Genomic DNA, 25,737 nt, shown 5'->3' on the forward strand with positions numbered 1-25,737 from the left:
CTAAATGCAGAGGGCTGATTGCTTCTGATAGGAGATTTGTCTGATTAGTAGTACAGGATCAAGTCCTTAAAGTAATTTCCAAAGTTGTTTTTAAAAGGCTCCTTAGATTTTCATTGTGATAATACAAACATGCTGCTGGTTTTTTATTCTTTGTTGGCATAGTCTATTCTTTTCTATTTGTTATTCTGCATTGTGGATTTTAAACACAGCTCATGTAGAATGAATTGGTTAAGTGACTGTTAATAGAATGTGAGTTTATGCTCAGATGATGGTCTCCTACTGCTGAAGGAAATGCTGAAGCAAAGCCAAGGCATTTATTTTTAAGTGGTCTCAAACCTTATTGGCGCAAAAACTTGCATTCTATTAATGTTAGTTCTGTACTGCCAGATGTAAAAGAAAATTGCATGTCAAGACAAGACTTCTCAGTGAGAAGCCTTATAAAGGTAATCTCAGATGGAAACTGTGATTGAGTTTATGCAGATATTTTTAAAGTAATACTAAATCACCAAAAACCATCACCAGGATTCTCTCCTGCTTAAGGGCATCAGAGATGCTGACTGATTTGCAATGAGCTCCACCTCCAATGGGACACCGCAGACATTCAGAAATCAGCACATTCATAAAAGTATGGGTTTTTACTACTATTATCACCTCTCTCTGTGACCAAATGCATCCCTATATTCACACCCTATGCACTATTGTAATAAACTTTGTACAAAATATGCCTTGTGTGGTATCATTGAAAAATAATAACGCACTGGTCAATAATATCATGGTGAAATGTATGTGGCAACATCATAACTTTACATATAAATTCCCCTTGTGTGATGATGATAGCACATGTTCAATCCCACATAGCCCTGACTAGACGGAAGTTGTTAAACAGGTTTATCCGAAACAAAGAAATGTATGTTTACCTCAGTTTACATAGAAGTAGTAAACATGGTCTTTGGGACAGCAAAAGGGGATAAACCAATTTCTCAAAGACAGAGGACAAGCTGACGCATCTAGCCAGGTGTCATCAAAGTTGATTGGCAATCACTGGTAAAGTGGCCATTTTTTCACAAGGAAGTGGTCCAGGAACAGATCTATCTGCATTTTTGAAAGCAACCACATGGAACCTCTTTCATCATGAGACTCCATACCTCTGTCTTCATAGCTGGAAGGAATTTTATTTAGGAGCAACCCTCAGGAAAATACATTTCAAATGGCAACTGGACTCTAAAAATTAGGGGCAAAAACATCCCATGTTATTTTTCTCTCTCTTTCACCTAAGTAGACAGCCTACCCTTGCTCCCATGGCTCATGAAGCCGTACACAGGCAGCCTGGACAGCAGAAAGGAGCAGTTCAACTATAGGCTGAGCAAGTGCAGAATGGTGGTAGAATGTGGCTTTGGATGTTTAAAAGCTCGCTGGCGCTGTTTGCTGACTAGGTTAGACCTCAGTGCAATCAACATTCCCATTGTTATTGCTGCTTGCTGTGTGCTCCATAATATCTGTGAGAGTAAGGGGGAGATGTTTATGGCAAGCTGGGAGGTTGAGGCAAATCGCCTGGTGGCCGATTTTGAGCAGCCAGATACCAGGGCGATTAGAAGAGCACAGCTAGGCGCACTGTGCATCAGAGAGGCTTTGAAAACCAGTTTCATGACTGGCCAGGCTATGGTGTGACAATTGTGTGTGTTTCTCCTTGCTGCAAACCCACCCCCTTTGTTGATTTTAATTCCCTATAAGCCAACCACCCTCCCCCCTTTGATCACAGCTGGCAAAGGAAATAAAGTAACTATTGTTTTGAAATCATGCATTCTTTCTTTATTAATTAAAAAAAAAAGTGAGATAACTGACAAGGTAGCCCGGGTGGGGTGGGATGCGGGAGGAGGGAATGACAAGGCCACATTGTTTATTGTAGCCACACTACAAATCAAAACTGTTTGAATGACAGCCTTCTGTTGCTTGGGCCATCCTCTGGAGTGGAGTGGCTAGGTGCCCAGAGCCTCCCCCTAATCCCCCACGCGTTCTTGGGCGTCTGGGTGAGGAGGATATGGAACTTGGGGAGGAGGGCAGGTGGTTATACAGTGGATGCAGCAGGGGTCTGTGCACTTGTTGGCTTTCCTGCGGCTCCAACAGATGCTTCATCGTGTCCGTTTGCTCCCCCATTAGCCTCAGCATCACCTCCTGTCTCTGCTCTTCGCACTCACTTAATGCTTTCCTGGCCTCTGCCACTGAATGCCTCCATGCATTAAGCTGTGCCCTATCAGTGCAGGAGGACTGCATGAGCTCGGAAAACATGCCATCGCGAGTGCGTTTTCTTCGCCTTCTAATCTGCGATAACCTCAGGAACGGAGATGATAGCAGGAGCATAGAAACATTTGCATCTGGGGGAAGATAAAAAGGAGAGTAAAATTTAAGCTGATATATTTCTGAGAACAAAAGGGAGACTCTTTCACAGTGAATCAAGAAATTCATAGGAGACAGCACGTGTGCTTTAGATACAAGGTCACATTTTGCCTTTATATTGAGCGCCTGCCTGTATGGTGACATCACAAACGGCTGTGCAACAGAATTCGGTTTCCAGGCAGCCATGGTAAGCCAAAGGGTATGCAAGGTTGGCTTCTTACACCTTCATAACATGTGGGAATAGTTTCAAACTGCAGCGCCCTTCTTTCCCATAGCAAGCAATACCGGTTGGGTTTCACATTTAAAAGGAGGAGCTGTGGTTTTTGGGTGGATGTGCATCACACACCTCCCCCAACCCCACCATGGCTATTCTCTGGGATGATCCCCTTCCCCCACCATATGGCTATTCTCCGGGATGATCCCTGTTAGCCAAGCACAAACAAGCCAGCATGAATGGGGTCCTTTTACTGTTCCCTTACAAAAATTCCCCTATTTCAACCAGGTGACTATGAATGATATCACTCTCCTGAGGCTAACACAGAAAGATAAAGACTGAATGTTGCTTGAATGCGACCAAAACCCAGGACCATTTGCTGCCATGCATTGTGCTGCAATGATTCCAGACTACTTGCTACTGGCTTGGTGTGGTAAAGTGTCCTACCATGGAGGATGAAATAAGGCAGCCCTCCCCAGAAACCTTCTGCAAAGGCTTTCGGAGTACCTCCAGGAGAGCTTCATGGAGATGTCCCTGGAGGATTCCTGCTCCATCTGCAGCCACGTTAACAGAGTTTTCCAGTAGCTGTACTGGCTGCAAATGCATCCCAATTATTCAGGGAAAATCAAACATTAAACACTCTTGCTTTTAAACCCTGTACTGTAGTTACAAATGTGCACTCACCAGAGCTGCCTTCTCCAGCTTCAGGATCGGGGATCCCACCTTGGGAAGGTATTGGCTCCAGGACGATGAAAAGGTCCTGGCTGCTGGGGAGAACGGATTCACCACTTGCCTGCTGCACATTCTTCTCCTCCTCCTCTTCTTCATCCACAAAAATCTTCCTCCCTGTTGCGTGAGACTCCCCCGTTGCAGGTGTCCACAGACAGCGGTGGGTTAGTGGTAGGGTCCCCACCTAGAATGCCATGCAGCTGATCATAAAAGCGGCATGTATGGGGCTCTGACCTGGAGCGACCGTTTGCCTTCTTTGTCTTTTGGTAGGCTTGCCTGAGCTCTTTCACTTTCACATGGCACTGCTGTGTGTCCCTGTTGTAGCCTCTCTCCACCATGCCCTGTGCGATATTGGCATATATATTAGCATTTCTTCTTTTTGATCGGAGTTCTGCATGCACAGATTCTTCTCCCCATACAGCAATCGGATCCAGTGTCTCCCTCTCAGTCCATGCTGGAGCTCGTTTGCGATTCTGGAGGGACTGCATGGTCACCTGTGCTGCTGAGCTTGCCACACTGACCAAACAGGAAATGAAATTCACAATTTTCCGGGCTTTTCCTGTGTACCTGGCTAGTGCATCAGAGTTCAAAGTGCTGTCCGGAGCGGTCACATTGGAGCACTCTGGGATAGGTCCCGGAGGCCAATACCATAAAATTGCATCTGTAGTACCCCAAAGTACAGATTTGGGGGAAGGTAGATTTTAGTGCTACTCTCCTTGCCGGGGAGGAGTACAGAAGTCGATTTTAAGAGCCCTTTAGGTCGACAGAATGGGGTTGGTTGTGTAGACACATTCATTTTAAATTCGACCTAACCTCGTAGTGTAGATCAGGGCTAAGAGGGTGTTCAAATTCGTACATAGCCAAGCAGGCTATTCCCCCTAATGTTGGCCCAGAAAATTGTTGGGATGCCACCTGGAGCCTGATTGTCTTCCATACAAGGACTTTTTGTGGACTTACAAAATACAGTGACTAAGGCCAAAGACATTATCTATTCTTGACTATAAATATGGCCCAGTTGAACTCTTCTGGGTAGAGCTCAACTTCTGAGCAATCTGCCTGTCCTCAATACCAGTCAATATTCCCTGTTGCATTTGTTTCCCATTCAGCCCCTTGCTGGCTAATTTCAAAAACTGCAGTAATTGGATTCATCATGAAAGGCATCCACAAACAGGAAGTTTTTTTTGCTAATTTTACTTCAGGGAGAGGGGTGGAGTGGTTAGAACTCAAATGCAAAGTAAGAACTATCCAGGATGAGAATCAGGCAGATGAATCAGTGGGCTTGGTCTGTTTTGTTTTTGAAAGGAGGCTTAACAAAACTGGTTTCATTTTTCTTTCCTGTCAGATTAACATTATTGGGCTGGATTCTCCAGTCCATCAAGTTCACTTCACCCTGCTTATGTGGGGCAAAGTGAACTGAAAATGGCTGGAGATTTTCACTGGAAATCTCCCTCTGGAAGCAGAATCTGTATCAATACAAAATTGGCAGAGCCAGCTGCTGTGTCAAATCTGTTGCCCAGCTCTACTTCCTCCTGAGCTGAAACCCCCTGGACTGGTGCAAAGGGAAGCAAAAATTGGGGAAGGATGTGTCTGGGACAGAAGGGTCGTGGGAAGGAAATATCTTGTTTCAAGTTAAAAATATTCCCTTGCACCTTTAAATTATGCCAGAGCTGCCAGCTGAGAATCAGGGAGCTGGGACTGGCTGCCTGTCAATCCCTACTCTCCACTGTGCCTGAGTTTTGCTCAGGGGCAGTGGCCATGCAAGCCCGTGGCTTTTTTTCAATAGACAGTTAAAACTGAAATAGATTTAAGAAGTGGCTATTCTTTTGGCTGTCACCTTAGGCACAAATTCTTTATTGTTATCTGTCTTGTGCCATTGATGTGCCTGGTGCTTTACAGGTTTCCTTTGTAATTAGTGCTATCTCCTTCTTAAATCTGTGGTTGAGGCTTTGACAGTTTATTATCTATGAACACTTGCAAACTAGAGCATGTGTATCCAGGGCCGGATTAACCTTTTGTGGGCCCGGCACCAAACATATTTGTGGGACTCCATAAGGGCAATGGAGCATGGCGTGGGGGGGTCGGTCCCCGGAGCGAGGGGCCAGCCAGGGGCAATTGGGCATGGCATGGCAGGGGTGGCCCCGCTCCGCCCACTCCAGTGCGAGGGCACTATTCACAAACCAGCAGTTGCCAGATGCACAATGGCCCTGTGCTGCCAGCATACCCCTTCCCCTCGGGGGTGGGCCCATGCCACGCCACACAGCCTCCCGCCCTCCCCACCGATTCTCTATGGCCAGAGCCCCCCCAGAACCCAGGGGCTGGTGGGGTCTCAGAGAAAAGTGCAAGCAGAGCAGGCCGGGGCCCGTTCTGAACATGGGCCCGGCTCTGTGGCGTCACTGGTGCCATTGTAAACCCGGCACTGTGTGTATCTTTTCCTTCTGTTCTATATGACTTGGAATGTAAGGGGCCCATGAAATGCCTCTTTCCCCTGCTTAAATTTAAACTGAAATGAATCCCTTACAGTGTGTCCTATCTTCTCTGCTTCTGTCTTTCAGATTCTAAGCTCTTTCAGACAAAGATTGTCCTTCATTCTGTGTCTTGTATAACGCCGGCACAGCAAACATACAAATGCAGCTTCAGCGAACATAGCAACAAACAACAATCATTCCTAGGAAGTTTTCTTAATCTGACGAGATTTGAGTTCATATTTCTGGTTTCTTTTGCCTTATGTTGTTAAAATCCACAGCACCACCTTACAAGGTGCCACATTCCTTACAGTGCTGCATTCCTTTGCCGCTGTGGTTCTTACAATACTGCATTTGACACATGGAGCTGCATTCTTTCCAGCGGTTTAGGTGTTTGTGAGCAGGAAAAACATGGAGGGTGAAATCCAGACCCCAATTAAGTCAATGGCAAAACTCACATTAACTTTAATGGGGCCAGGATTTCAGCCAGTGTCCTAGCAGTAGAAGGGGATGATTTGCATTTATTTTGTTTTCAGAAGAACGTACTGGGAGGAAGGATTTCTGGTTTCTATTTCTGGCTCTGTCTTGGTTAGGTAACTTAATTGCTCCATGCTTCATTTAACTTGTGAAATGAAGATAATAATATGGCCTGGCTTCACAGAGTTATTGAGAGATTTGATTGTTGATAAAGCAATCTGACATCCTCGTAAAATACACAAACCTGACAGAAGGAATGGTTTGGAAGATATTCGCTTACCACTGTGCATAGTGGAATTCTGAAGTGAGTAGTGCAGAAGTAGTCCGAAATAGGTTTGCCAATTTTCTAAGGGCACAGAACCGAACACCCCTGCCCGGCCCCGACGCCCTGTCCCTGCCCCTGTCCTGCCCTGCCCCTTCTCCAAGGCCCCAGCCCTGCTTGCTCCATCCCCCCTCCCTCTGTTGCTCACTCTCCCCCACCCCCTCTCACTTTCACCAGGCTGGGACAGGGGTTGGAGTGCGGGGCGGGGAGGGGGGAGGGCTCTGACTGGGATTGCAGGCTTTGGGGTGGGCTGGGGATGAGGGGCTTGGGGTGTGGGAGAGGACTCCCGGCTGGAGCAGGGGGTTAGGATGCGGGGGGGGGGGGGGGGAGTTGGGCTCTGGGCCAAGGGTGCAGGCTCTGGGTGGGACCAGGGAGTTAGGGTGCAGGAGGGTGAGGACTCTGGCTGGGGTGCAGACTCTGGGATGAGGCTGGGGATGAGGGTTTTGGGGTGCAGGAGGGTGTTGGGGGGGAGTGCGGGCTCTGGGAGGGAGTTTGGGTGTGGGAGGGGACTCTGGACTGGGGCAGAGGGTTGGGGTGCCGGAGGTGGTTCGGGGTCCCGGCAGTGCTTACTGCAGCTCCCAGGAAGCGGCTGCCAGGTCCCTGCAGCCCCTAGGTGCATGGGTGACCAGGGAGGCTCTGCGCACTGCCCTTCCACCTGCAGGTGCCGCCCCCTAAGCTCCCATTGGCCAGGAACTGCGACCTATGAACTGCCAAGCCTAGGGCGGCTGGGGCTCAGCCCTGGCAAGCCCTGGCACAAATTAAGCACTGGGCTGTGGGGGAAGAGGGTGGGGAGTCAAGCTCTATTGCTGTTTAAAAACGTAACAGTAGTCCTCCAACTGTTTAAAATGTGTATATGCTATCATGGAGGGCTCTTGGGTCTGTGGACCTTCTCTACACTAATATGATTGTGTAGGCTGCTGCCAATGGGGCCTTTTTGCTGCTTTTCACTTTCATGTGCTCTTTTCTGTGCCTCACCACATAATTTATAACCCGTGATTCAGATGGCGGATGATGAGGGCTTGGAGGAGAGTTTTGGCAGTGGGGATAGAAGGGAAGAAAGGTAAAGGTTAGAACGGTTAAGAAGCATCAGCACTTGGATTTGAACAGGGCCCAAATCTGGGGGGGAAGAGAAAGGGATGAGTCAAAGGTGACTCCGGGGTTGTGGGTTTGAGTGATGGTGGTGTTGTCAACAGTGACAGAGAATGGCAGGAGGGAAAGGAGTGGGATTACACAAGTGTGACTCACATTCTTTCAATTATTCCTGATTAACACAAGTGTACTTCCATTGACTTTAATGGAGTTATTCTGGATTTACACTAGCAGAAATAAGAACTTAATCTGGCCCATTGACTTTGGAGGAGTTTCTCCTCATTTACACCGGTATATGTGAGAGGCCCTTAAAATAGAAAAAAATGTTGGTTAGGTATGTTTGTTTCCTGTCTGAAGGCTAATACCCCAGAAGACCAAGAGTTCCTTTGTAAATAAAGTCTGAGGGCTACATGTCCTAGAGTAAATCTGGGCTTGGTGGAGTTCTGCAGGGCTTTTGTTTGATTTGGACAGTTATCAAACATGTACAGTTGTAATCTGAATTAAAGGTACTAGGGGAACCCTAATACTTTAGATTACAGAATAAAAATAGATTAGGGGCCTGATCCAAAGACTGAACATTGACATCAGTGGAAAGACTCCAGTTGACTTCAGCAGGTTTTGAATCAGGATGTAGATCAAAAGTGTTTTCTGAAGAGGACTGTAGATGTTAAGAGGATTTAAAGCAATGCTGAATGAGGTGAAGCACAGGGGCACTAATCTGATGGGAGTCTCAATGGAGATGTTTAGGTTCAGATTTCAAAAATAGCTTTTAATTTGAGGTTTTTCAGTTTTTGGGTGCTGACTATTAAACAATTCAGGCCTGATTTTCAAGAGATGCTGGGTGCCCGTTGACTTCAAATGAAGTTGGAGGCGCTCAGCACTTCTAAAAATCAAGCCTTAGTTGTCTAACATTGTTATCCAAAATCAGAAGCTCCCACACTTAGGCCACTTGGCATCACACATATGAAAAGCCAGCATAGAAGACAGCAAATTTCTTCCTATGTTCTTTAGGCCTGTTCTACACTACAAAGTTAGGTCAAGGTATGCCACCTTGTATTGAGCTACTTGTGCATGTATCTTCACTTAAATTTGTCTGCCACCACTGTAAGTGCCCCATTACATTGACAGTAACACCACCTCCTCAAGCGGCATTGAGCAGTGGACAACGGACAGAGGTCAACACAGCAGGAATGTAAACACTCTGCATTACCTATGTCGACTCCAGCAGCTGTCCCACAATGCTCAACACCAACTGCTCTGGTCTCAATTGTGAACTCTACTGCCCAGGGGTCACATAGATTGGGAGCCCCTGCTCTCCTTTAAAGTCCTGTGAATTTTTGAAATGCCTTTTCCTGATTGCCCAGCTTGACGAGCACACCTAGCAGCTCTCCATTGTTGTGTGCAGTTGTCCCGCTGCCTACACGCTCTGACTTGGAGCAGATAGGAGATATTGGATCTCCTGGGCCCAGGGGGAGAAGAGGCTGTGAAAGCACAGCTACAGACCACCCATAGGAATGTCGACATCTACGAGAAGATTGCAGTGGGTATGTAGGAGAAGGGGTGTGACCGGGACCAGCAGCAGTGCTGCATGAAAGCGAAGGAACTGTGGCAGGCATATCAGAAGGGCAGGGAGGCCAACAGTGAATCTGGTGCCAAGCTGCAGACCTGCTGCTTTTACAAAGAACTGCATGCCATACTTGGCAGAGATCCCCACCCGCCACCACCGTGAACACCTCCAAGGAAGCCAAGCCAGGGGACCCTTGTCCTGGCCTGAATGGCGAGGACAAGGAGGAAGATGGTTGGGGGATATGCAGTGTCCAACTATGCCACGAATGAGATCTGTTTAAGGCTCCACAGCAGTCTGTGAGTCCTGACAGCTGAGCACAGGCAAATCCAATGCCAAGGAAGGATCCTTGGGCAAGTGTGTAAATTTGTTTCCTATTACAATGGCACCCCCAACTTAGCAGGACAGAGCTATCAACTTTGCATTATTCATACTAGAAGAGGTACCGTTGTCCTCTGCTTTTCATTCCCCTGTACAGTTAGATGCGGGGGACGGGTGGGCCTATGCAAAGCAGTTTGTTTATGTACACAGGGATGTGCCTTGAATCCTCCTGAGAGATCTCAATGAAACTTTCATGTACGTTCACTCCAAACCTTTCTCAAAGGTTTCTAGGAATGGCAGCCTTATTTCTTCCTCCTTGGTAGGACAATTTCCCACACCAGTCAGGGATGGCTTTGGCAGGCTCCATTGCAGTACACAGGCTAGCAGCATATGGGCCTAGGGGGCTTAGGGAGGCTAGAAGCAGCAGTGCACTCTCTGCCTTTGTTGTACTCAGATAAAATCACCACGGCCTGTGGAAAATGGTGCCCGTATTCAGTGCCATTGTCCTGTGCTCATAGTTTCACGCAACTGAGCAATTCCCTCCTCATTTCCCTCAGCTCTGGCAGTCCAAACTCACCATGGCCTGTGCACAACACTCCGAAGCGGAAGTGTCAATAAGCATATGATGTGTAAAACTTTAGGGGAGCAAGGGGAGAAAGTTCACAATCTTAAGTTTTGCTGTCCATTGTGACTATACTGACAATGTATGTTTTTTGTGTTTTATCTGCAGAACATCTGAGCCAGATGAGGAGAAAGAAGAGGACTTGGGATGACTTGTTCAATGAGATCCTGCAAGCCAGTGCTGCATCAAACCGTGAGCACAGGGCCTGCATGGTGAACATTGCAGGCAGCCTGGAGAAGAAAACAGTGTAGAGGAGAAATGCCCAGGAGTCCCAGCAGAAAAAAGAGAGAGAGAGATGAACCAGGACATAATGGGGGCATCTCCAGCAGAAATACAGATACTGCAGACTCTTGTATTCTGAGGTGCTAGCATACAGATATCCTCTGTTTATTGTGGAGCTGATGTAATACTTCAGTAGGGAGCCTAGCCAAATAAGCACTGGCGTATCACCTTTATCATGGCCTTTGGGATAAGATTGGGTGTAAAGTCAGTTTAATATCCTCTTTCTGAGGATTATACACTGCACTAGAACCAGAAGACTGGATGATCTGATACAGTAGGTATAAATCAGCATAACTCCACTGAAGTTAAGAAGGCTAGACTGATTTACACCACCTGGAGATCTGGCCCAAATGTTTTTTCATCTCCACTTGCTAGGAGTTTGTGATCATTCTTGCTGTCAAAGGATACGTAGCTTACTCGTGCCTAAACAGATGCACGATTAAGTGATTATATAATTTTCATTTAAGTCTAAACAAGAGCTTCTGCTTGAGAAATCTTCCAGAGTTTAATTAACGAGACAGGAGGCTGAATTTATCTCTGGTGTACCATGGTGTACATCAGGGATCAAATTTGCTTGAAAAGTTCTGTTATGATTATTGACTGCAGGAAACATACTGATAGAGGTCCACAAGCAAACAAACTTGTTCAAGATCTTGTGTAAAACTAAGTGTCAGATGCACTGAATTAGACTAGGATTCTGATCTAATGTGTGTAAGCTGTGCCAGGAACAACTGTTACCACAGGGACAAATTCTGCCCTCCAACTTGTGAATGCGGCTTCCCATGGAAGCTGTGGGAATTGATGTAAACTGCCTTAGTTCAAATTGTCAATCAGCTTCATATCTGATTTAGGACTTGATTCAGAAGAGCACTTACACACTGGCTTAATGTTAAACTCATGCTTATTGGCTTTCCTGAATTGGAGCTATATCCTCTGCCAGTGGACTTTGACTTACATGCATGAGTAGACTTGCTGGTCTAAAGGCTTTTTTCTATCTTTAACTACTATGATCCTAATTTATCAAGGTCTGTTACGACCTCTAGTGGTTCAGATTTATATATACATAAAGCACCTAACTAAATGCTTTTGTGCTAAAACCTCATATTATTTCAGGGTTAGACAAAGTAAAGAGTGCAAAAATGCAGCCTCTGTCGTTCAGCTGATAGGGTTGGTGACTGGGTTTCCAGAGAAACGAATTCTGCTATGTGATTGATATCTGATCTGGGCACTTAACTTCTTGGGTCCTTAGTTTCACTAGATGTAAAATAGGGAATGATTCTTATTCACCACGTAAGGTACTTAAGCCTATGTGTAAATTTAAGCACATGAACACTCCCATTCAAGTCTACAGATTACTCACATGCTTAAGTACCAGGCTGAATTGAGGCCTTCAAGAGTTACACATGAAAAGTGGTATATCAGTGCCAAGTCTTATTTTGCTTACTACTTTTAGCCAAAGTTTTCAAAAACAGTTAGTGGGAGGTGCTGGACATTCAATGCTTTTAAAAATCAGGCCATTTGTTTAGGGACCTAAATATGGATTTAGGCATCTAACTTCAGTCACCTATTTAAAAAAGAATCTTGGCTCTTGTGTTTAATACAGAGGTACAGCCTATGAAGATTGCAGGTTCCAGCACGTGAGACTCTGCTGAGACTGTTGGACAAACTCAAATGAGGCAAAAAGAACAGGAGGACGTGTGGCACCTTAGAGACTAACCAATTTATATGAGCATGAGCTTTCGTGAGCTACAGCTCACTTCATCGGATGCATGCAGTGGAAAATACAGTGGGGAGATTTATATACACAGAGAACATGAAACAATGGGTGTTACCATACACACTGTAACGAGAGTGATCAGGTAAGGTGAGCTATTACCAGCAGGAGAGCGGGAGGGGGGAGAGGGGAGACCTTTTGTAGTGATAATCAAGGTGGGCCATTTCCAGCAGTTGACAAGAACGTCTGAGGAATGGGGGGAAAGGGGGGAGAGCGGGGAACTCTTTACACGCTTTTTAAGAGCAAAAAGCGGAATACATTGTGTACTAGGACATGTAGTCTCTACATGCACCTCTGTATCACAGGGAAGAGTGATTGTGACCCTCCTTTGTTTTGTTCAAATTAGATGCTTCCTGGAAGGTTGTCAAGATGACTGTCATTTGGGCTGGTTTCAGAGTAACAGCCGTGTTAGTCTGTATTCGCAAAAAGAAAAGGAGTACTTGTGGCATAGTTTGGACATCCTGCATTGTCATTCTCTGTGCCATTTTCCAGATGAATGGCAAAGGGGGTATCTGATGTTTAGTACTGCTGATGTTGAAAGCCAGATATCCAGGATGCCTTTAAAGGTGAACTGTAAATAAAATATCACCGTTCCTTCCCCTTCAGCCATACATACTGAAAGTCTCAGGCATAACGTACCAGACATCTGGAGCCTAAGAGGTGCTCACAAAAATAAACAAACAGTTTTGAAAAGTCTGATTAAACCATCTTCTCCTTTCAATTGCTCAACTTTCAGCCTCTTGACATGTCATAATTTCACTAGCTCTTCAGTCATTGATGCATCTTTCAGGGTAGCCAAGACGAGTGGCGGATTAGCCACTGGGCCAACGGGGCCTGTGCTCAGGGGCCCCGGCCAATTGGGGGGCCCCGGAAAAATGGACACCCCTGCACCCTGACCCCACTCCCTGCCAGGAGTGCCTGGTAGGGTGGGGCAAGCCCCATACCCCAACACCATTTCCCCGGCAGAAGTGACAGGGGGAGGGGGAGGAGAAGAAGGGAATGTAGGCAGAAGGGGTGGGGAAGGAGCCTTTCACTTGCTCTGGCCCAGGGCCCCACAAATCCCTAAACTGCCTCTGACTTGCTGATGTGAAAAAAAAAAAGCTGAAGAAAATAAAATAAACTCATAATCAGAATTTTTTGACCAAACCTTTCAGGATGTCTTCATGCATTATACACAGTAAAAAGGAGACCAGCCCTTTTTATTTTTCCATTTGCAAGTCACCTTTTAGGAAAAAATTACCAGATACCCATTAGCCACAGAATGGAATTTACTAGCCAGAAAGATAAGATGAGCTCCACTGAGGTCATGAGCAAAGTCAGTCTGCCTCACCTTCCTACCACTCTAAACTCTGAGTGTGGAGGGCAGGGAGCTGTTATGGGCTGGCTGAACCCTTGTTATGGGTTGAGTTAAAACCTTGTTCAAGCAAGAACAGTGGCCTCATTGACACAGTGTGACTTTGCACACAATGTATGTGAAAGGTCATGCCTTGCATGCCATTGACAGAAGACTGTGCCCCCCTATGTAAAAAGGTGCGAGGGCTAAGCCCTGGCAAAAATTAAGATCTGGCCCAGAGTAGCTAAAAGACTGTCTAAAGATTTGGGATTAAGACTATAGGCAACAGCTCTGCTCCTCTGGACTGACACAATGGAACTTTCTACCATGAGGGCAAAGCTTGTCTGTGAAGAAGACAGAGTTCGTTTTCTTGGGGGCCAGTATGAGACTGTGGAACAAACTCCCTATAGGAACTAAGGACCATCACAATCAGGGGTGCTACCAGAATTTTCCTAAGGTGGGGGATTGGGGATCCAGGTTACCTCCCCCAGGACTCTCCTTTCCCACCCTCTATAACTCTGGATCTCTTCTCTCCTCCCTCAGTTCCTCCCATTACTTTAGGATCTTTCCCCTCCTGCAGGACTCTCCTTCTTTGCCCTCCAATCCCATCAGGATCTCCGCCCCAGGACTCTTGCCTTGTCCCAGCAAACATTCCCAGCCAGGAAGCACCACCTAGGAGTCAGGAGCCAGCACCCCCTGCCAGGACTGAGGAATCTAGCTCCGCCTGTGGGAATCCAGCATGCAGGTGGGGCCCTCCCCCTGCTATGCCCATCCCCCACCCTGGCCCTGTTGGAGACGGGGCTTCATTTGTTGAACTGGACATGTACACAGGTGGTGGGGTGGCTCAAAAAGTAGATTTGGGGGGAGTGAACCCACTCCATCCCTAGCCACCCACTGCCTATGGCAGCCATAGAGTTCTTTCTTCAGAGTAACAGCCATGTTAGTCTGTATTCGCAAAAAGAAAAAGAGTACTTGTGGCACCTTAGATACTAACCAATTTATTTGAGCATGAGCTTTCGTGAGCTACAGCTCACTTCATCGGATGCATACCGTGGAAAGAGTTCTTTCTGTGACTTGCGGAGCTGAGTGTGTGTCTCAGTAAATGGACTGGCATTGGGCAGACTGTGTCTTCCAAATGTTCACACCATAACAGGAGCCTCATCCTGACTGGGTGCTTCCAACATCACCATAATAAGAAATAATTAATATGTGTCTATGTCTCTCCTGGCCCACGTGAATGTTTGATAGTCCCATACTTTGTCTGCTCTTTCTATACGATGATACTCCGGGCCTCAGCAGATGTAAACTGGCAGAGCCGCATTACAGAACTATGATGATTTATACTCATTTGGGATCTGGTCCTCTGTCTTTATTGTTGAACCTGCTTCTACAACCCCTGGGAACCTGCCCTTCTCCTTACCCCACCTCCCGTTGTGTTCACTATTTACTTTCCCAAGTTATTTTAGTCTAAACAAGACAATGTTCCGTTTGTGTCAAGCTTTTTGGTTCTCTTTTGTGTGGACACACCATTTCCAACGCTCCTTTGCCCTGGGGCGGCTTTGCTGTCATGCTGGAGGCCTGTGTCCCATGGGGGTAGGGCTGCCAGGTGTCCAGTTTTTGACTGGCATGTCCAGTTGAAAAGGGACCCTGGCAGCCCTGGCAACGAGCAGGGGGCCTCGCGCCACAGGGAGCCCGCACTGAGCAGGACACAAGCCCTGCGCTGGGGCGAGTCAGGCCGGTCCCTGGCCCCGCCCCCATGCCTCAGGGCTGGGCCTCGGGCCCCACGCCGGCCTGTGGGAGGAGTCCGGGCAGCCCCAGGGGCGGGGGCGGGTGACGCGCTCTCCCTGCGACGGTCCCGGCAGCGGTAGCCGCCGCAGCGCGTGTTGGTCCCAGGCCGGGACTGCAGAGGGCTGCGGGCGGGCGAACGAGCGAGGCATGGGCGGCTCGGGGCGCCGCGCGGGCCCGGACCCGGTGCGCAGCTTCGAGCGCTGGAAGAAGAAATACACCAAGCGCAAGAACAAGCTGCGGCTGCAGCAGAAGCAGCGGAAGCGGCCGGAGTGGGAGGTGGAGCGCGAGGGGATCGCCCGGCTGGAGCAGCGCTACCCGGAGGTGAGGGGCCGGGCCACGCTATCCCCGGGGGAGCGAGGGGGATAGAGCATGGGGAGGGAGCCGTGCTGCCTGGGGAGGGAGCCGTGCTGCCTGGGGTGGGGCATTTCCCATCGTCGAGTAGGGGTGTCCTGGGGTGCGGGGCACCCGGCGGGGGGCAGGGGGCACTGTCTGCCTGTCCGGTGGGTGCGGGGCTGCCCTGGGGAGAGGTGGTGCTAGCCAGGGTAGGGGCACCTATTGGTGGTGAAAAGGGGCATTGCTAGGCTGGAGCATCGCTGCCTGGAGGTGAAGGGGGCACCCAGTGGGTGATGCCCAGAGGAGCCCTCCAGAGAAGGCGTGATTTGGCTGGAGGAGTTATCTCAGAAGTGAGTGGCACTTACGAGGAGAAGAGGGTATTTATCTGGCTAGAGTGGTGCTGACTGGAGCTCGAGCTCACCCACTGAGAGGCATTGACCAGCTAGAATGGCCCTTTCTGGAGGTTAAGGGAGACATTCACTGAGAAGATAAATCCTGATCCGGAATCAGTCAGGTTGAGGTGGCTCCACGTGGAGTTTATATGGGGGGAGACATGGGCTTGGCTGGGGTGTAGCTCAGCTGTGGTATTGCTGTGGGAGATGTGATGGCATCAGCCTACTAGAGCAGCAATGTCTAGGAATGAGGGGGATATTAGCTGGTGTCAGCTGAGTCACCCATGGTCGGGGGGGGGGGGGGAGAGGGGGTAGAGGTATCTAGGTGTGAAGATTGCAGGGGGGGAAGAAGTGAGTGCGTGATTGTGGGGGGAGAGTGCTTCATTCTGTACTAGTTGCAATCTTTTTGTTCTTGGGGATGGTGCTTATCTATCATGGATGTTTGTAAAATGCCTCTCCACTTTAGCAAGTGGGAAGGTTTCCTTAACCATTAGGACCCCACCTGTAGAGTGCAACTGACATGATTCTTATCTCACTGGTTTCCCCAACAGGAGTGTCAGAGGGCAACTGGGATCTCTTCAGTTTTGCTCTGACACTGCTACCCAGTCAGGATGAGATCCTGTGTGGTGATTAAGGCTTTGTCTACACTAGCACTTTTGTCAGTAAAACTTGTTGGTCGGGGTGTGAAAAAGCACACCCCTGACTGACATAAGTTTCACCGACAAAAGCACTGGAGTGAATAGCACTGTGTCGGCAGGAGATGCTGTCTCGCTGGCATAGCTACTGCCTCTTGTTGGGGGTGGTTTAATTATGCTGGCAGGAGATCCTTCTACTGCCGGCATAAAGTGGCTATATGGGAGACCTTGCAGTACTACAGCTGTGCCGCTGTATGAGCTGTAATGCAGCCATAGCCTAAAAAGCAAAACTCGGAGAAGGGAAGAAGCAGCTGATAGGAATGGGAGAGAATAGGGACGGATGGAGAGAATGGTATTGGTTCCCTCTAACCAGACAGCAGGGATGAGTTTGTGTATTGGAGAGAAGAAGATTTCCATTCCTCTCAGCAGACTGGGAAACCATCAAATTAAACAGGCACTTGGTAGCCAAATCTAACAGAAAAATATGTGAGTTCAGGAGCAAGCCCTTCTCCTCTACCAGTAGTCAAGTAAGGGGCATGGGGATTGGCGTTCTCACCATAGCACAGCTCTTGGACCCCACTGAGCAGGAAAGGAATCATTTGAACCAAACTCTGGTTACAGTTTTAGTCCTCTGGTTATTAGATGTGTGGCTGTGACTATTAATAACACTTTATGTTCATATGGTGCCTTTTATCCTGAAGGATCTCAGTGCTTTACACATGGTATTATTTCATCCTTTGTTGAATTGCAGCCACCCCTTGGACGGAACATGTCAGTCAACCTTCACTACATGTGGGATGAAGCACAGAGTAATCTATCTATTTAAGACTACTGTGTGGGCATGAGTGTATGGTTTCCTCGATTAGGCTTGTTTCACTCTTGTGAGCAAAACCCATAATTGGTGATATATTCTTGTATTGGGTTTTGTCACGTTTGTGATAGAGCACACTATGAGACTGAGTACAGCAGTGATAAACTTTCTTTTATTATTAGGGCCCTACCAAATTCACAGTCCATTTTGGTCAATTTCACGGCCATGGGATTTGAAAATAAGTCAATTTCACGTTTTTATATATTTACATCTGAAATTTCAGGATGTTGTAATGGTGGGGGTCCCAACCCAAAAGGGGATTGTTGGGGGGGTTGCAAGGCTGCTCTAGGGGGGTTGCAGGAGTGACGTGCTTACTTCTATGCTGCCTTCAGAGTTGGGCTCTGAAGGCAGCAGCCACGGATCTTCCTGCAGGAAGAGGCTTCCAGAAGTTGGGATGAGTCTGATCTCCCCCTCTGATGCTGTGAGCGCCCCAGCCAGAGGCCCCTAGCTGCTAGCCCCAGCCGGCTAGGGATGGACAGGACTTGTTCTTCTCCTGCATGGCCCCTCCCAGGGGGAGATCAGACCCACCTCTGGATATCTCCCTGGGCTGCAGGAAGCTCCCAGGCTGGGCAGCAGCTCCAGAGCTTCCTGCAGCTGGAGGAGGTTCCCGGGGGTGGGTGTGATCTCCCCCTTGCTACTTGGAGCACTTCAGCGAGGGGCTCCTAGCTGTTAGTCCCAGCCAGTGGCAGATTAATTGTGCCCAGGAGCCCTGGCCAGTGTGGGGGCTCCTGAAAAAATGGGCACCTTGTGCCCTGGCAGAATCTGCAGAGGTGGAAGCCCTGAGTCCCCGCAGGAGCTGTGGAGGTGGAAGCCCTGAGCCCGGGTGTCCCAAGCCCCAGCAGGAGCCATGGAGGTGGAAGCCTGGGTGCCCTGAGCCCTGGCAAGAGCAGTGGAGGTGGAAACCCTGAGCCCTGGCAGGAGCCCGGCACTCGCAGCATCATAGGGAGATTGGATTTCACAGGAAATGTCTTATTTCACAGTTTGTGACACCTTTTTCATGTCCCTGAAATTGGTAGGGCCCTAGTTTTTATGGAGAGGCAGTAACCTCTCCATAGATAAGGATTCAGCAAGCTTCCATTGTACGACTCCTTATTAGAACTCCTGTGACTTTATCTTGGAAAAGTCATTTGGCCTGAAGATTGTTAAATAAAATTGCTTAAGTTACTTGCCATAATTAAAAGCACCTTAGTTTCTTTGTCTCCTTCTAGCTTAAAAATGACCTGTTACTACATCTTCAGACTTTATATAGAATTATATTTTGATTATTGTTCTATGCTGGCTACATATGGAAGGGGAAAATAAGGGTTGTAGCTAAACAAAGGTATTAGGGTTTTTTGGGGTTACATTTGGGCCCAATCCTGCTCTGATTTTAACACCAGTTTTTTACTGACTTTAGTGGTAGCACAATTAGGCACTGTGTGAGAGAGCACCTTACCTGGTTGCCTTTTAGAAAGAAAAGGGCTGTTGTATAGCTGACAACTAAGAAAGATCTTCCTTCGGCTCAAATGGTAAAAGTCTGTGTTTCTGGAGTTGTGTGACTCTCGTTCTCTTTTTGCAGGTATGTGTCGTTTAATATGGAGAGGTACTAACCTCTTTGAAATTAAAGCTGTAACCACAGCCCTGTTAGAATGCTGATTGGAATTACTGTTGAAATTCCAAAGGAAGTGGGTCGGGGAAATCCTCATACCTTCAGATTTTTAGGATTAAGCCTCATTGAAATATGTTCTGCCTGGATTATATTAAGGATTTCTTGAGGTTAAAGGACTTAAAATCGTTCCTTTTTGAAATATTTGCAAAGTTTCTAGTGTTTCTTTGTGTTTCTCTGTCTGCCACTACCTTGCATCACAGTGTAAAATTTGAAATGTGGGTCGCCTTTGATATTGGCTTGTGCGTAAGTAAGTGAAGTGTTTCAGAAATTGCCATTAATAGAAACGGTCCAGTTTTCACCATTGGTGAAGTAAATGGTGATATAAACAGTGGAAAAATTAGTGTTTTGGTGGTTGGCCTCTGAGTTGGCGTGGTGGATTAACTTTCAGAAATTACCCCTGCCTTTTGGGGAATGTCCATGCATCTTTTTGAGCTGGAGGAACAGAGTTGAAGTGATTTGACAAAGGTTGCATAGCAAATTTGTGGCAGAACCCTGATCTCTTGGGGGCAGGAGGGCAGGGGAGTTAGGCCCATAATTTATCCACTAGATTGCAGTGCCTCTGACATGAAATGCCTATTTCTGTATGTTGTGCAGGCAACTGTAAAATGGAGATGATTATGCTTGTCTGCTCTTGTAAAATGCTTTGAAATCTACTGACGGAAAAAGTACAATCTAAGTATGAAGCTTTGTTAGCCTCATTTTCCAGATATGATCACCTGAGGCATGGAGAAGTTGAGTCTTGGCTGGGTGACATTATGACTTGGTTTGCTGAGCATTGGTTATTTCACTTTGATCTGACTTGCTAAGTTAGGTAGGCTGTGCAGTATGCGCTACTTAGGGGTTACACACATTTTGTAAGGTGCACAGGGTTCTCAAAGGTGCCATTATTTTGGCCAACACAACTCACTCCTTTAACTTTAATCTCTTCTTAACGTAATAAGCAGCAGTCTCATTTTGCTGCTTGCTTAGCCAATGTCACAGAAGCTATGGATCTTTTCCATCACTTTGCCAGCGTGACTGATGCCAACATTGAAGTACTAAATTGAGGCCAGTATAGGAGAAAGAGGCTGCAGCATGGTGATGAATTTAGGTTCAGAGCAGCATTAAAATTTAGAAGTCCAGATTTCTGCCTTTGTGAAGAAGGTTGTGTGAGTTCATTGTTCCTAAATGAGAAAATTTTAGAATTAAAATGTTGTAAGATGACTGAGTTCAGAACTGTCTCTGTTTGCCAGTCCCCCATCACGTAGTACCTGATCACCTGCCAGATATTTAACAATTCTTCTTTATTTGCAGCCTGCAAGAGCAACATCTTGATTCTGGGAGGGGGTATGTGTGTGAAAGAATTATTGTAATAAAGCAAGACCTTTTAGAGGAGACTCACGTTTATTTCTGAAAGTGGTTATTTCAGTGGTCAGGCATATCTGGCGGGGAATAAGGGCTTGTCTTCACTACCGCACTATGTCGATGGAGAGCACTCTCCTGTCAATGTAATTACTCCACCTCAACGAGAGGCGGAAGCTGTGTTGGTGGGAGTGCGTTTCCTATCGACATAGTGCGATGTAGACACCGCTTTAAGTCAATATAACTTATATTGCTCGGGGGTGGGTTTTTCACACCCTGAGTGACATACGCTACACTGACATAAGCAATAGTGTAAGTTCAGCTCTTGTGAAAGTCCTGTCTTCATAACTTGCAAGTCTGCCTTATTCATTTTTCTGGTGAAGCATATCTGGTAGGCCAGGGTTACGGAGGGAGAAGTTACCTCTCTAATAGCTAGGGTTAAGTACTGTAGAGTTCTGAATATCTAGAGTACTCCTGGGGAATTCTGTGCTACTGTATGCCCACAGAATTCATGTCGCCCACAGATTTCTTTGCTTCCCTGCAGAAAAATGACTTCTAATGGGGAAGCAAAGGGAAGCTGCAAGAGCGGTCATGTGCCTCTCCCCAGCAGTGTGGGTGCATCATTTTGGGTGCCCCTGGCAGCTGGCAGAGAGGTAAATCACTGCGGGGAGGGGGCAGTGCTCAGCTGCTAGTCCGGGCTGGGGGCAGAAGAGGACAGAACTTTCTTTTCCCCTGCAAGCAGTGGCCAGGGCTGAGTCAGATCCACTCCCAGGAAACTCTGTTTTCCCCCCTCACTTCCTGTCCCCATTGCGCCTCATCTGCGGGGGGGAGGGGAGGGTTCATTGTACTGAGAGCTGCTGCCCCATCTGCCCAACCTCCATGCATCCAGGCCCACCCCTTGCCAATCCTCACCACACCTGGTGCCACCTGCACCCAAACCTCCACCCCTGCAACTGGAGACTCTCTGCATCCAGACCTACCCTGCAGAGCCCCACCCCCCTGCATCTGGATCTTTGCCGGGCTCCTCCCCCCTGCATCCAGACCCCCAGCAGCTGGACCCCCATGCTGACTCCCCAGCATCCAGACTCTGCTGCTGACCCCCAACCACCTTCATCTGGACACCCTGCAGAGTCCCATTCCCCCTGCACCCCCCCCAATGAGACCCTGTGCATCTAGATTCCCCCCATACACACACCTGGAACTCTCACTGAGCCTCCTGCATCCAGATTTCCCCACACAAGACCCTCACTGCACACCTGGGTCCTCCACACTAAGCCCCTTCACACTTGGATCCTGCCAGGCTGAGCCTGTCTGCCCCATACCTGGATCAAGGGCCAGGGCTTGGTGTCCGTGTGAGACTCTGTCCCTCTTGCTCAGAGCAGACAGGCAGAGTCCCTGGGTGTTTCTGGGGAGGCACTGTGTCAGGATCGGGTGCAGCCTCACCTCTGAGTCCATGTCTCAGTGGTGGCAGGGGGCTTCAGAGTGATCTCCCACCTCCATACAGCCAGTGCGTGACCCTTGTCCTCGTTGCTGTGCCCGCCCTGCAGAGGTGTGGGGTTGACGCAAGCAGCTGTGGGAAAGCTGTGGGAGCCTTGGCCAGGGCTGCCATTTAGGGAGGGCGGTGGCCCCCCCTCCCCCGAGTTCCATACCGGATATCTGCTCATGGCACATACCCCTGCTCCAGTCGGAGCTCTTACTTGCTGTGCCATGCAGGCGGGTCCCCTCCTCCAGGAGCCGGGGTTTTCCAAATGCAGCTCCCATGGTCAGTTTCCTGCACACGCTAGGGCCTCTGGGGGTGGGGCAGGCAAGGAAGGGGTCAGTCAGGGTGTGTGTGTGGGGGGGAGCACAGAGGCCCTGGAGGTGCTGGGGGAGAAGCAGAGGGTCCCCAGTGGTGGGACAAGTTCAGAAAAATCTAGAGAAATTCTGCTCTTAGGTTTGATACTGTTTTATCAGCTATTTAGTATGAACATTTAATTGCATGTCATGCCTTGGGCTTTTTGGCAAGTAGCATATGGAATGCTTAAACCTTGATTATGTTTCTTAGCATATTGTTACAATTGGATGTCTCTGAAGACCTTAGATGATTACATTTAAGATCTAAATTGAACTGCTACTATTGTAGAGCAATGTTAAGTGCATATTTTGCTCCACTTTCCACATTTTAAAATGTGTCTAGATTAGGAAGAATTGACAGGGTTAGATAAACCTAATGTAGGTGCATTGGTGTAGTTTAGGGGGGAGGAGGGAGGTTCCCCCCCCCAACTGCAAGCCTCAACAGTTGTGGAATTTGCCCCCCATGCAGAGTCCTATTGGACTGACTGAAGCTGGTCCCCCAAATGTAGAAGTCAAACTATACCTATGTGTAATTGTGTGGATCTTTTACCTCCAGTTAGCTGGTTGAGGTTGATTGCTGAGTACTCCTTGAATTAACCCACTAAAAATTCTACCAATGTTACCAGCAAACGATGTGATTTAAATTCTATGGTATTCTTATATCCTAGCATTGATTAAATCCTTTTGTTTCAGATAAAACCCAATGAAATTGAAAGATTTTCAGATTTCCCATTGTCAAAGAAAACATTGAAAGGTAAGTGCAACAGTTCTTAGGAAAGGTATTTGAATAAAAGATCAATTTTAACCAGTCTTATTCATTGGGAGTTTAAAGAGTTTTTGTTTTTAAATATCAGAGTTCCAAGATAATGTTGCTACCTGCAATATTTTTCCTTATGGGAAAATATATCATTGTCCAAGGCAAAAAGTAAGAATTTTTTCCCCTCCTTTCCCAAATACTAGGTTTGCAAGAAGCAGAGTATCGCATGGTAACTGAGATACAGAGGCAGACTATAGGCTTGTCTTTGCAAGGTAAAGATGTACTTGGAGCTGCAAAGACTGGATCAGGCAAAACCTTGGCTTTTATTATCCCAGTAAGTAACTTACCTTCTCATTGGAAGCTTGAGCTATGTAAAGTGGGTGTATTGTACATTAAACACATACTTTGGTTAATCGGAGCCAGGAGGAGACATAATTTGACTGTAATATTTGTTCACATAAAACTATGACAGACTAACTTACGTATTGCTGTCTGAGGTTTTGTAGATGATCTGGGTATATTTTGTCTCTAGAAATGTTTTGACACTTTGGGCTTGTCTGAAGTTTTGTCTTTCACAGATTCTTAAAAAAGCCGCCCCCCCCCTTCGAAAGACAAATGTTTTGCCGATGGAAGTGGCAGTGTGAATGCAGCTTTGTTGGCAGGGGCGCTGGAAAGTCAGACTTTGTATTTATTTTCTTTAGTATTATAGAAAGGATTTTTTTCAATTTGGCATATAAATTGAGGAACCAATCAAATGGTGATCAGGTTGGCGGACGGGGGGCTGTTAATTTGGTTTTAAATTATGAGACTAACGATTAGCATTCAATGTAGATTATTAATTTAGGGCCCAATCCACTTCCATTAAAGTAAATATCAAAACAGTGGGAACAGAAATGGGTATTTAGGCAACCTCTCAGAAACTAGAATGTGCTTTATGCTAGATCTCCCAATTAGAAAATAAATGTTTAGGTTTTGGAAATGGGGGGAACAATCTTCTGCATACTGTAGCAAAGAAGGAAAATGATGTTGTTTAATTTATATCTGTAATTGAGAAATACAGCTCTTGAAACAGTTGTATCCATTTTTATGTCCACGCATTTAAAAGGATTTGTAGAGAAGGAGCCTAGTGATAACTGGGACTAAGTGTCGTATAGAAGGAGGCTAGAAAACAAGTTTTGATCTCTTTTGTGGCTGTGGAAAGCACCATCAGTAGGGATATCACATCAGCCTTGGTGAAATCTTTTTGTTGTATAGCTGAACACAACAATTTGACAGTGTGTGAATCTGTAAAAGCAGAAGTAGACCTGCATCGTGGCAGCAGTACCTTTAGTTGGAATGTTTTGTTTCAGCAGTGGTACTGCCTTGTAGGTGTGAGCCCAGTACTCCTGAGGGCATTCTGCACCAAAAAATGGAAAATTCTGTGCCAAAAAAGAAAAATTCTGCTCACAATATTTTAAAATTCTGCAAATTTTATTTGTCAAATTAATGCGGAGGCTCCAGCATTGCATTGGGGAGCACAGGTCACTGGCTGCACAGAGGTGGGAGATCACTGTGCAGCTCTTCCCCCTCCCCAGGAGACACGGACTCATCGGTGAGGCTGCACCCAACCCTGATACAGCGCAAGGATTGGGTCTGCCCCAGAAACACCCCAGAGCCCTGCCCCTCCATGCCAGGTGCACTAGGTGTGGGGCAGGAAGGCTCAGCAAGGCAGAATCCAAGTGTGGAGGGGTTAGTGTGGGGGTGAATCCAGGTGTGGGGTGAGAGGGTTCTGTGTGAGGCAATCTGGTTGCTGGCGGCTCAGTGGGGGATCCGGGTGCAGGGGGGGATCTGGAAGGTAATGGGGCTCTGCATGGGGGTCCAGGTGAAGGTGATTGGGGCTCAGTGCGGGGGGTTGTCTGAGTGTGGGGGGGATAGAGCTCAGCAGGGGAGTCTGACTGTGGGGGGATGTCCAGATGCTGGAGGAGTGGCGCTCAGTGAGTTTGGGGTCCAGGTGCAGCAGGTTGGGGCTCGGTAGGGTGGGGATTTGGGTGCGGGTGGCTCGGTGGGGTGGTGCAGGAGAAGTGCGGCTAATTGGGGGGGTTCTGGGTACAGGGGAGTGAGGCTCGGCAGGAGGGTCTGCATATGAGGGAGTCTGGAGGTACAGGGTTGGACGGATGGGGGAACAGCTCTCTGTACAGTGATCCCTCCCACTGCAGCTGAGGACTGATGTGTGCAGGAAGCACGGTGGGGAGGGGGAGTTTGCAGAGCTTCTTACAGCTGGAGGAGAAATCTGGGGGTGGATCTGATCTGGCCCTGGATGCTCTGCGGGGGAAGAGGAAGTCCTGTCCTGCCCAGCCGAGCTGGGATTAGCAGCTGAGCTCAGCACAGGGTAGATGCCACCAGCTGGGTCTTTCCCAGTCCCGCCCCACAGTGATTTACCTCTCTGCTGGCTGCCCTTGGCAACCGAAACATACTGTTGGGGAGGGTCATATGACCGCTTTTGTAGCTTCCCTTTGCTTCCCCATCAAAAGTCGGTTATCTGTAGGGAAACAAAGAAATCATCAGGGAACACAAATT

The 25,737-nt window shown here is 47.7% G+C and overlaps 1 protein-coding gene across 3 annotated transcripts in view; it reads left to right on the top strand.

Annotated features, from left to right (window-relative positions):
* DDX10 (DEAD-box helicase 10) overlaps positions 1-25,737 on the top strand; it is a 377,623-nt gene that overhangs the window by 20,165 nt on the left and 331,721 nt on the right. Inside the window, exons 2-5 of one of the 3 annotated variants that reach the window (XM_048844745.2) lie at positions 10,303-10,556; positions 12,080-12,335; positions 23,118-23,178; positions 23,385-23,515. In XM_048844745.2, coding sequence (XP_048700702.1) covers positions 23,408-23,515 — 108 coding nt within the window. In that variant the 5' untranslated portion in view covers positions 10,303-10,556; positions 12,080-12,335; positions 23,118-23,178; positions 23,385-23,407. Of the gene's footprint in view, positions 1-10,302; positions 10,557-10,578; positions 10,751-12,079; positions 12,336-15,421; positions 15,693-23,117; positions 23,179-23,384; positions 23,516-25,737 lie in introns of those variants that run through there. The other 2 variants (XM_048844755.2, XM_048844735.2) reach the window with 2 other exon arrangements.

The sequence above is a fragment of the Caretta caretta genome, chromosome 1 (genome assembly GCF_965140235.1).
Source record: "Caretta caretta isolate rCarCar2 chromosome 1, rCarCar1.hap1, whole genome shotgun sequence".
NCBI lineage: Eukaryota > Metazoa > Chordata > Testudines > Cheloniidae > Caretta > Caretta caretta.